Source organism: Leucoraja erinacea, chromosome 1, assembly GCF_028641065.1.
Source record: "Leucoraja erinacea ecotype New England chromosome 1, Leri_hhj_1, whole genome shotgun sequence".
Taxonomy (NCBI): domain Eukaryota; kingdom Metazoa; phylum Chordata; class Chondrichthyes; order Rajiformes; family Rajidae; genus Leucoraja; species Leucoraja erinaceus.
The window spans coordinates 136,387,907-136,400,122 of record NC_073377.1 but is presented as its reverse complement, the minus strand read 5'-3'; the positions used below and the strand labels follow the sequence as shown (position 1 = coordinate 136,400,122).

The following is a 12,216-nucleotide window of genomic DNA, read 5'->3' as shown; positions in this document are numbered from 1 at the left end:
CTGACCAGGTTGGCACTGGGTGGGGCAGTACTGGAGTGGACAGGGTGGACCAGGCATCTGCGCTGACCAGTGTGGCACAAGGTACAGGGTGGTATCGCCGGGTGTGTTCGGTACATGGTGGTGTCACCAGCGAGAAACATTAACCCATCTCACACTTTAGTGTAGTTTAAAGATACAGCATGGAAGCAGGCCATTCGGCCCACCACGTCCACTCCGACCACCCATCACCGGCTCACACTAGTTCTATGTTATCCCACTTTCTCATCCACTCTCTCCACACTAGGGATAATTTACAGAATCCAATTAACCTACAAACCCGCACATCTTTGGGATGTGCGAGTAAACTGGAGCACCCGGAGAAAACCCACGAGGTCACGGGGAGAACGTGTAAACTCCGTATAGACAGAACACGTGGTCAGGTTTGAACCCAGATCTCTGGCGCTGTGAGGCAGCAACTCTACCACTGCACCATCGTGCTAGTTTGCCTTCAGCTGTAGTCGGTATTTTATGAGCCAGGTGAACTCTGGGTCAAGTAATGAACACGCCACATGTGTCCAGAGTTATACATCACGGGAACAACACGCTGACTCATCCATGCCAACCAACACACCCCATCCACACAGCCCCATTTGCCCATATCCCTCTAAACCTTTCCTATCCATGCACCTGCACTTTGAATGTTGTTATAGTACCTGCCTCAACTACATCCACCGGCAGCTCGAGCCGTACACCCACAACTCTGAGTGAAAAAGTTAATTCTCAGCATCCTATTTCTATCTTTCCCCTCTCACCTTAAACATCTGTCCTCTTGTTCTTCATTCCCCTACTCTGGCTAAAAGAATGTACGTTCACCCTATTTATTTCTCACACAATTTTATACACCTCTATAATCCTCCCAAGCGGCACGGTGGTGCAGCGGTAGAGTTGCAGCCTAATGCCGTTGTCCCACTTAGGAAACCAGAACGGAAACCTCTGGAGACCTTGCGCCCCACCAAAGGTTTCCGTGAGGTTCCGGAGGTTTTGGTCACTCTCCCTAATGGTGGAAAGTGGTTTCTGCGTCGTCGAGGCTTCTTCTATGTTCCTGCGATTATTTTAAAAAAAACAAAACCGACCTCGACTAAAAATAGGTTGCCGTTTGGTCGAAGCCAGTGGAGTGGGGTTGCTATTTACATACAGGCAGTCAAAGGCAATCTCCTTCACTGGACGGCCATTTTGATTGGCTCATTGGAGTTTTCAGCAAAGATCCTGTAGGATCTTTGGTTTTCAGGACCTGGAAGATCCGCCGGAAGGTAAAATGCCCGCTAACTTTATTAAACTTCTTAAAACTGTCTCCTCCCTCCCCTTCTCCCTCCTTCTCTCCCCTTCTTTCCCCTTCTCTCCCTCCCTCACACACGCTCTCGAAAGGACTTACCGTGCTCTGTTTACCTTCCTCTTCATCACGCAGACAGCGCTCCTCCACTGTCCCTGGCCCCCACCTTCGCGATGTGTTTGTGTGTGTGTGTGTGTGCGGTCGGTAGCAAAGATCCTTGGTCAGTAGATGCAGCTCACGCTTCGGTCGAGGCTTTCCAGGCAAGTGACCAAAACCTCTGGCGCTCATGGAAACCTTGTGTGGGGCACAAGGTCACCAGAGGTTTCCGTTCAGGTTTCCTAAGTGGGACAGGGGCATTACAGCGCTTAAAGCTCGAGACCCGGGTTCCATCCTGACTACGTGTGCTGTCTGTACCGGGTTTGTACGTTCTCCCCGTGACCGCGTGGGTTTTCTCTGAGATCTTTGATTTCCCCCACACTCCAAAGACGTACTGGTTAGTAAGTTAATTGGCTTTTTATAAATGTAAATTGTCCCTGGTGTGTGTAGGATGGTGTTAATGTGCGGGGATTGTTGATCGGTGCGAACTCGGTGGGCGAAACGACCTGCATCTGCGCTGTATCTCTAAACTAAAAGAATAAGATCACCCCTCATCCTCCAGCGCACAAAGGCATAAAGTCCTAGCCAGGTTGATGAAGGCAGAGCTGCAGTTGTTGTGTACATGGACTTCAGTACGGCGTTCGACAGTGCCGCATGGTAGGCTGCACAGGAAGGTTAGATCTCATGGAATCCAAGGAGAGATAGCTGAATGGATAGCAAATTGGCTCCATGGAGGAAGCAGAGGATGATGGTGGATGGTTGCTGCTCAGAATGGAGGCCTGTAACTAGTGGTGTGCCACAGGGTTCAGTGCTTGGCCCGTCACTGTTTGTCACCTACATCAATGAATTGGATGGGAACATACAGGGCAAGATGAGCAAGTTTGCTGATGATACAAAAGTGAGTGGTTTTGCAGATAGTGAAGATGGTTGTGAATGATCGCAGCAGGATCTGGATCAATTGGCCAGGTGGGCTGAGGAATGGTTGATGGAATTTTATACAGAGAAGTGTGAGGTGTTGCATTTTGGGATGTCGGACAAGAGCTGGACCTCTCGGTAGTGTTGGATAGCAGAGGGATCTAGGAGTACAAGTGCATGGTTCCTTGAAGGTTGAGTTGCAGGTTGATAAGGTGGTCAAAAAGGCTTTTGGCACTTTGCCCTTCATCAGTCAGTATTGACTATAGAAGTTGGGAGGTCATGTTGCAGTTGTATTGGTGAGACCGCATTTAGAATATTGTGTTCAGTTCTGGGCACCATGTTATAGGAAAGATATTGTCAAGCTTGAAAGGTTACAGAAAAGATTTACGAGGATTGTTGCCAGGACTAGAGGGTGTGAGCTATAGGGAGAGGTTGAGTAGGCTGGGTCTCTATTCCACGGAGGGTAGGAGGATGAGGTGAGGATGAGGATCTTATAGAAGTATAAAAAATCATGAGAGGAATAGATCGGGTAGATGCCCAGAGTCTTTTGCCCAGAGTAAGGGAATCGAGGACCAGAGGATATAGGCTCAAGGTGAAGGGGAAAAGATTTAATAGGAATCAGAGGGGTTGTTTTTTCACACTGGTGGGTGTACGGAACAAGCTGTCAGAGGAGATAGTTGAGGCTGGGACGGCCCCACCATTTAAGAAACAGTTGGACAGGTACATGGATAGGAAAGGTTTGGAAGGATATGGACCAAGCGCAGGCAAGTGTAACTAGTGTAACATAGAAAATAGGTGCAGGAGGAGGACATTCGGCCCTTCGAGCCAGCACCGCCATTCATTGTGATCATGGCTGATTGTCCCCAATCAATAACCCGTGCCTGCCTTATCCCCATATCACTTGATTCCACTAGCCCCTAGAGCTCTATCTAACTCTCTCTTAAATCCATCCAGTGATTTGGCCTCCACTGCCCTCTGTGGCAGGGAATTCAACAAATCCACAACTCTCTGGATGAAAACGTTTTTTCTCACCTCAGTATTAAATGGCCTCCCCTTTATTCTAAGACTTTGGCCCCTGGTTCTGGACCCGCCCAACATTCGGAACATTTTTTCTGCATCTAGCTTGTCCAGTCCTTTTATAATTTTATATGTTTCTATAAAATCCCCCCTCATCTTTCCAAACTCCAATGAATACAAGCCTAGTCTTTTCAATCTTTCCTCATATGACAGTCCCGCCGTCCCAGGAATCAATATCGTGAATCTACGCTGCACTTCCTGGGACATTGTTGGCCAGTGTGGGCAAGTTGGGCCGAGGGGCCGGTTTCCACACTGTATCACTCTGTGACTCCATGACATCCTCGTGAATTTTCTCTGTATTCTTCAAATTATGCTGACACCATTTTAAGCATTGGGCCCTTCGGCCAGCTCTACTATTTGTCACTGACTCGTAGCTCTGCTCTATCGTTGGTTCCCTGGGCCCTAACATTTGTCTAACCCACATTTAGCCATCTCAATGAAACTCTCATTCACCTGCTCAAACAGTTATTTGGTGAGATGGCTACAGGTCCTCCACCCTCTTCAGACACCACAGGCTGGTAGAGTTGTAAAGAAGATGGACACAAAGTGCTGGAGTAACTCAACGGGACAGGCAGCATCTCTGGAGAGAAGGAATGGATGACGTTTCGGATCAAGACCCTTTTTCAGCTTGAGAGTGGGGCAGAGGGAAACCAGAACGATATGCTTGCCGCTGAGTTACTCCAGCACTCTGTGTCCATGTTCTCCAGAGATGCTGCCTGAGCCGCTGAGTTACTCCAGCGCTCTGTGCCTGTCTTGGGTGCTAACCCTTGTCATTCTGTTTCTGCAGGTGTCTGGTGGAACACTGATGGAGATCCTGGAATCGCTGAGGTCCATGGGGCACCGTGAGGCAGTGGCCGTGGTCAGTAAAGCAATGGCCAACTCAGGCAGCACACAGGCAAGCGGGCATGTGCAGGCAACGGCCACCCCACAGCACAACAGTAAGCAATGCTGTCTCTTGTGTGGCCCAGTTCCCAGCAGCACACTCGCCCCTGTGTGTCTCCTTCACACGTCACACTTACCTTCAGTACAATGAAACACATCTCGTAATGCTCGGATGCATCAACCTCTCTTATCTAATGCAACCAGTCTGTCTTAACACTAGTGAATATTGGCCGCAGTACAGTGCATTTCAGCCTATAATGTCCATTCCAAACGTAATGCCAAGTTAAACTAATCTCCTCTGCTTGGATGTGATCCATATTCCTCCATTCCCTGCATATCCATCAGCCTATCTAAACCCTACTAAATGTCTCTATTATATCTGCCTCCACCACCACCCCTGACAGCATGTTCCAGGCCCCCACCACCTGTAAAAAAACTTGCCCTGAGCACACCTCCAATAAAGTTGCCCACGGCCCCCCATCATAAAGCTCTGCTCTCTAGTATTTGACTTTTCCATCTTGGAGAAAAAGGATCTGGCTGCCTGCCCTCTCATAGTTTTATATACTTCTCAGGTCTCCCGTCAGCTAATCAATCAGGTCAGATGTGACCGTTCCTAATTTGCCATTTTCTTCCAAAATGGGAGTAAATCCCTTTCCCAAGCATCCCCTGCAATAGTTTCCCCACCACTGCCGCTCACTGGCCTGTAACTCTCTAGATTATGTCTTGTTCCCATTTTAAACAAAACGTGAAAAGAAAATACTTTTACATTTAGTTTGTGAAAAGACCCGAGATATAAGAGTTACACAGCGTGGAAACAGGCCCTTCAGCCCCAACATGCTCACACTGACCAACGTGTCCCTTCTACACTAGTCCCAATTGTCTGCGTTTGACCCCTATCCCTCTAAACATGTCCTATTCATGTACCTGTCTAAATGTTTCTTAAACGTTGTGATCGTACCTGCCTCAACTACCTCCTCCAGCAGCTCTTCCAAGCAGCCAGAGCTGAACACACTTCTCGGCATCTGCATACAATAGTATCTGTCGTGTCGCTTCTTGTGCGTGGTGGTGGAAAGATTGGTGGAAACAGGGCCGCGACGTGAACGCTCTTACCATGACCCCATTGTAGCAATGAAAGCGTTGGTGAGGCTGCACTTGGAGGATTGTGTTCAGTTTTAGTCACCCTACCAAAGGCTAGGTGCCATTGTTGGAAAGAGTGCAGCGAAAATGTACAATGATATTGCCAGGATTCAAGGGCCTGAGCTATAGTGAAAGGTTGGGCAGGCTAGAACTTTTATTTCTTCAGACCACAGGAAGATGAGGTGATCTTATACAGTTGTATAAGATCATGAGGGGAATGGATAGGATAGGTGCAGTCTTTTTATTCCCAGGGTAGGGGAATCAAAAACCAGAGGGTTTAAGGTGAGAGGGAAACATTAACAGGAACCTGAGTGGTAACTTTTTCACACAGAGGGTGGTGAGTGCATGGAACGAGCTGCCAGAGGAAGTAGTTGAGGCAGGTACTATACCAACATTTAAAATACACTTGGACAGGTACATGGGTGGTAAAGGTATCGAGGGATATGGGCCAGACGCAGGCAGATGGGACTAGTGTAGATGGGGCATGTTGGTCAGTATAGACGAGTTGGGCTGAAGGGCCTGTTTCCGCGCTGTATGACTCTGCGACAGATTGCGGGAGGGTGCTAACTTTTTGCACTGATGCTAAAATGCATAGTTAAATGGTCTTGTCTCTTACAGTTGAGGCGGAGGAAGAGAAGGGCCAGCAGTGCGACAGCGTGTGTGATAGCGGCGTGGAGACATCGTTTAGGAAGCTCAGCCATCTGTCCTTGGAGTCTTTCGACAACGAAACTTCTTTCAAACTGTGAGCGGTGCTCGACGGCCTGATCTCCACTGATCACCGACCCCACTGGAAGCAGAAACATTCTCAACGTCTGCTTAATCGCCACACATTCCCAAAGCTAACGGAAGATTCCTGGCCCACTCAGCTGTGTTACAACTCGTTTTAAACTATTGCAGCCTCTGTGTTGCTGAGGCTGCCCATGTCCTTGGAGCCCCACCGTGACCTCTGGGTACATACAGCCTGCTGTTCCCCGGGCTGTGGGATGGCCCTAGGGTTTGCAGATCTCAGGGAAGTTTCCAGAGTGCAGATGTCGAGATCAGTGGAGGTCCTCCTGGTTTCCTGCCAACATGGGAACCAGGCAACAATCTCCCATCTAGTTGGAGACTCTGAGCGCACCGTGACTGCGCCATATCTGTCCCACAGCCCCGTGTCTGCGCTTCACAACCATCACAACCAGATATCTCCATGGTTCATGTTCTAGGAACAGAATTAGACCATTTAGCCCATCTAGTCTACTCTGCTATCTTTCCTTCTCAACCCCATTCACCTGCCTTCTCCCCATACTAATCAAGAACCTGTCAATCTCCACCTTAAAAATATCCATTGACTTGGCCTGCACAGCCGTCTGTGGCAATGAATTCCACACATTACCAACCTCTGGCTAAAGAAATTCCTCATCTCCTTCCTAAAGGAATGTCCTTTAATTCTGAGGCTATGGCCTCTGGTCCTAGACTCTCCCACTCATGGAAACATCCTCTCCACATCCACTCAATCCAAGCCTTTCACTATTTGGTAAGTTTCAACGAGGAACCCCCTCATCCTTCTAAACCCCAGCAAGTACAGGCCCAGTGTCATCAAACACTCATCTTCAGGACCAGGGATCAGGTAACCATGAGATCCCTGAATTACAGTGGGCACTAGGATCCACTTAGTACTGATCATGTTAAACCAAAGCTTCACCCGTGAACTTTCCCTCTCCACTTCCCTGGGGCTGTCTCTGTCTGCAGAGCAACCAAACTGGTTATGTGTGTTTGGGTGGGTGGGTGGGTGGGTGGGTGGGAGGAAGGGCTCTTGGATTCTTCACGAGCCAAACTGCAATTTTTATTTTTTGTTTACGAAAAGCTGTATTGTTCCCATCAGAATCGTCCTTGCGTTTGACATGGATCCTGTAAATAGTCCCAGCAGCTGGGATTCCAAAATTAGATTTTTGTATTTTTGCTTGAAATAGGCACTTTGAAATTTTATGCTTTTTTAAAATAAACAATTGAAAAAAGATCAATTGATGACAGGGGTCTTCATTTCTGATCTCATTTCTGCACAAATTCTCCCACTTTTACAAATCCTTGAATAAATGGTTTGGAGGGAATAACGCAGATAATAAATGCAAGATAAAGTCCGATTCAAGATAGTCTGTGGGTCTCCAATGAGGTAGATGGGAGGTCAGGGCCACTCTCTAGTTGGTGATAGGATGGTTCAGTCGCCTGATAACAGCCGAAAAGAAACTGTCCCTGAATCTGGAGGTGTGCGTTTTCCCACTTCTGTACCTCTTGCCTGCTGGGAGAGGGGAGAAGAGGGAGTGACCAGGGTGAGTGGTCCTTGATTATGCTACTGGACTTGCCGAGGCAGTGTGAGGTATAAATTGATTCAATATAAGGGAGGTTATCAATATAAATATTAAAAATTAAATAAATAAAAATTAAAAGATAAATATAAGGGAGGTTGGTTTGTGTGATGTCTGGGTTGCGTCCACTACTCTGCATTTTCTTGCAGTCTTGTATGGAGCTGTTCCCAAACTAAGCTGTGATGCATCCCGATAAAATGTTTTCTGCGGCACATTATTTAAAAGACATTTGGCCAGGTACATGAATAGGAACAATTTAGAGGGATATGGGCCAGGACTGGGTTTAGAGGGAGTGGGCCATGGATGGGTTGGGCTGTGGGGCCTGTTTCCATACAGTGTGACAGTATGTGCTTTAGTTGTGTGTGTATGCCTCACACAGCTCTTCAGTTTGACAAGCACACTGCTCAGTGTGATCTGCAGAGACCCAGGTGTCCTGTTTAAATGCAGATGTCACCCTGAGGTGTAGCTCCACGCAGCCTTGCATTGGTGCATCCTGCGGGGGCGTTGCATTGGTGCCTCCCGGCACCATGGCAGACTGGGCCTGTCCCATTTCCTGCATTTGGCCCAAATTAATCTGAACCAGTCCTACCATAGATCTATCCATAAAAATAAAGTAAAATATCACTGCCGCAAATGTTAATATTGGGAATGTCACAAACAATTTAATTTACTCATTTTTGGAATCGGACTGCCGATATATTGTCAGGTCAGATGATGACATTGCAAGTGATTAAATCTTGGGAAAAGCAAAGTGCTGAAGGAACTCAGCGGGTCAGGCAGCACCTGTGGAGGGAATGGACAGATGACGTTTTGGGTCAGGACCCTTCTGATGGAGACTGGTGGAGTAGGAGGGATGAAAGCTGGAAAAATGAGGTGGGGGCAGGACAAAGCCTGACGAGTGATAGGTGCATACAGGTGAGGGGGGTAATTGGCAGATGGGTGGTGTAAGTGATTAAGGAGGTGAAAAGGAGACAAATGGGTGACAGGCAAGGAACTGTAGATGCTGGTTTACAAAAAAAGGACACAGTGCTGGAGTAACCCACTGGGTCAGGCAGCATCTCTGGAGAACATGGATAGGTGACGTTTCAGGTCAGGACCCTTCTTCAGTCTTGACTTGACAGAGATGCTGCCTGACCCGCTGAGTTACTCCAGCACTTTGTGTCTTTCAAAAAGTTGTCAGATAAGGAGAGAAAAGGAATGAATGTAAAGCCAGAGGGAGGGATAGGGGGTGGGGAGGGAATACAGTGCCCTCCATAATGTTTGGGACAAAGACCCATCATTTATTTATTTGCTTCTGTACTCCACAATTTGAGATTTGTAATAGAAACAAAATCACATGTGGTTAAAGTGCACATTGTCAGATTTTATTGTGCCAATGAAAGTCAAAGATGTCTTTATGAGACCTTAGGCTTACAAAATCAACTGTTTGGAACATCATTAAGAAGAAAGAGAGCACTGGTGAGCTTACTAATCATAAAGGGACTGGCAGGCCAAGGAAGACCTTCACAGCTGATGACAGAAGGATTCTCTCTACAATAAAGAAAAATCCCCAACCACATGTCCGACAGATCAGAAGCACTCTTCAGGAGTCAGGTGTGTATTTGTCAATGACCACTGTCTGCAGAAGACTTCATGAACAGAAATACAGAGGCTACACTGCAAGATGCAAACCACTGGTTAGCCGCAAAAATAGGATGGCCAGGTTACAGTTTGCCAAGAAGTACTTAAAAGAGCAACCACAGTTCTGGAAAAAGGTCTTGTGGACAGATGAGATGAAGATTAATGTATATCAGAGTGTTGGCAAGAGCAAAGTGTGGAGGATAGAAGGAACTGCCCAAGATCCAAAGCATACCACGTCATCAGTGAAACACGGTGGTTGAGGTGTTATGGCCCGGGCATGTATGGCTGCTGAAGGTACTGGCTCACTTATTTTCATTGATGATACAACTGGTGATGGTAATAGCATAATGAATTCTAAAGTGGAGAGACACATCCTATCTGCTCAAGTTCAAACAAATGCCTCAAAACTCATTGGCCAGCGGTTCATTCCACAGCAAGACAATGATCTCAAACATACTGCTAAAGCAACAAATGAGTTTTTCAAAGCTAAAAAATTGTAAATTCTTGAGTGGCCAAGTCAATCACCCGATTTGAATCCAATTGAACATGCCTTTTATATAGATGGGAAAACTGAAGAGGACTAGCCCCCAAAACAGGCATAAGCTAAAGATGGATGCAATACAGGCCTGGCAGAGAAGACACCCAGCATCACCAGAGAAGACACCCAGCAACTGGTGATGTCCATGAATCGCAGACTTCAAGTAATCATTGCATGCAAAGAAAAAGCAACAAAATACTAAAGGTGACTACTTCATTTACATAACATTGCTGTGTCCCAAACATTATGGTGCCCTGAAATGGGGGGACTATGTATAAACACTGCTGTAATTTCTACATGGTGAAACCAATATGTATAAAAATGACCTTGATTAAAATCTGACAATGTGCACTTTAACCACATATAACCATATAACAATTACAGCACGGAAACAGGCCATCTCGGCCCTTCTAGTCCGTGCCGAACACGTATTCTCCCCTAGTCCCATCTACCTGCACAGACCATAACCCTCCATTACTTTCCCGTCCATATAACTGTTCAATTTATTTTTAAATGATAAAATCGAACCTGTCTCCACCACCTTCACTGGAAGCTCATTCGACACAGCTACCACTCTCTGAGTAAAGAAGTTCCCCCTCATGTTACCCCTAAACTTCTGTCCCTTAATTCTCAAGTCATGTCCTCTTTTTTGAATCTTCCCTACTCTCAGTGGGAAAAGCTTATCCACGTCAACTCTGTCTATCCCTCTCATCATTTTAAATACCTTTTTTTTTTTAAACATGTTATGTTATTCTCAAATCTCAAATTGTGGAGTACAGAGGCAAATAAATAAATGATGGGTCTTTGTCCCGAACATCATGGAGGGCACTGTAGATGACGATCATTTAGTCCTTTGAAACCAGCACCTGCTCCAGAAAGACAAGCAAGTACCACGTTATTATAATCACTCAAATCCTCGTCTCGGTTCATTCCTTCCATTTTAATCAACGGTCTTTTTCACACTGTGATGCTTCATATGTATACATTTAATCAGTGCATTCTGGAGATAAACATAGATTTGCAGGACAAGTGTTGATATACAAAAACAAATTGTTCCCCAGTATTTTTCAATTTCCATTTCAACAATGAGTTTGATTTGAAAGGTGAGGAGGTGCGGGAGATTGCAACCTTCACGTGGTCCGCCCTGTTTCGACGAATGCAATCAACCCGGCGTGCACAATCAAATAAGATCAAATAGAACAAGTTGTCGTACAACTTTAGGCTGTGCACGCCATACGCAAGAAGAAGAGGAGGTGCGGAGATGGGTGATGTGGGAAGTGTGTTAGGTGACCCAGAGGTCAGGCACAAGGACTGGTGTGAGCAAACGCCCTAACCAGAAGCAGGGGCTGGTGACGTGAGCAGCAATTCAGCAACAGACAGGACATAGCTCAGCACAAAACACGCACCAGAGAAACAGCGCTGGGAGAGGAATGTCATCATATCACGTTTACTCAGAGGAGAGGGAGTCTGTCATCCTGGCAAAGTCAAATCCAAATGTATTCAATTTATAAAGAGATCCTGAGTTTATAAGTTTCTGCGTTGATTTTCTGATCCCGCGTTGGTGTCACATGCACTCGTCTCTCTGGTGAAACGGGCAGATGGGCAGATTAATGGGCTGTCATCTCCATCTGGCGTGAAGACCGGCATTGTCCACACGACTACAACCATCAGGAGCACCCTTGATCCTGGAGCCATGATGGGTCGTTCACCAACCGTCAGCGAATGTCCTGGTCAGTGTGCGTGGGGGAGTGTGTGTGGGGGTGATGTGTGTGTGGGGGGTTGTGTGGGGGGGGTGGTCAGTGTGTGGTTAGTGTGTGGTCAGTGTGGGGCCGTGCAGGGTGCGTATGGTGAGAGCTGCCTGGAGCAGTGAGGTGGAGGTGGGTCGACGAGGGATGAAGGTCAGCACCTTGTTATGTTGCAGCATGAGGAAGGCGTTGTCACTGAAGCGTCCAGGTATGTTGCCCACATCCAGCCAGACGTAAGGGGCGATGCTGGAGGAGTGCAGGGAGACGCTGTACACACCGCCATGCTCACTCACACTGGCCTGGTGGGAGGAGAGAACTGGCTCACAACAAAATCACCCGCAAAGTGTCCCAGAGTAAACACTGCAAACACCACCCACACCCCGCACCACCCGCGAACACGACACACACCCCTCAAGAGAGAGCTAGATAGGGCTTAAAAATAGCGGAGTAGGGGATATGGGGAGAAGGCAGGAAAGGGGTACTGATTGGGGATGATCAGCCATGATCACATTGAATTGCAGTGCTGGCTCGAAGGGCCGAATGGCCTACTCCTGC

General features: G+C 47.2%; 2 protein-coding genes across 4 annotated transcripts in view; one reads left to right on the top strand and one right to left on the bottom strand.

The window, feature by feature from the left end:
• LOC129702259 (nuclear factor NF-kappa-B p105 subunit-like) overlaps window positions 1–7,412 on the top strand; it is a 103,398-nt gene extending 95,986 nt beyond the window's left edge. For all 3 annotated transcript variants that reach the window (XM_055643965.1, XM_055643947.1, XM_055643956.1), the window contains exons 23-24: window positions 4,185–4,335; window positions 6,035–7,412. In XM_055643965.1, the coding sequence (XP_055499940.1) occupies window positions 4,185–4,335; window positions 6,035–6,162 (279 nt within the window). In that variant the 3' untranslated portion in view covers window positions 6,163–7,412. The remainder of the gene's footprint in view (window positions 1–4,184; window positions 4,336–6,034) is intronic.
• A 986-nt stretch (window positions 7,413–8,398) lies between these two features.
• manba (mannosidase, beta A, lysosomal) overlaps window positions 8,399–12,216 on the bottom strand; it is a 78,616-nt gene continuing 74,798 nt past the window's right edge. The window contains 1 exon segment of the mRNA XM_055634789.1: window positions 8,399–11,960. Coding sequence (XP_055490764.1) covers window positions 11,724–11,960 — 237 coding nt within the window. The 3' untranslated portion in view covers window positions 8,399–11,723.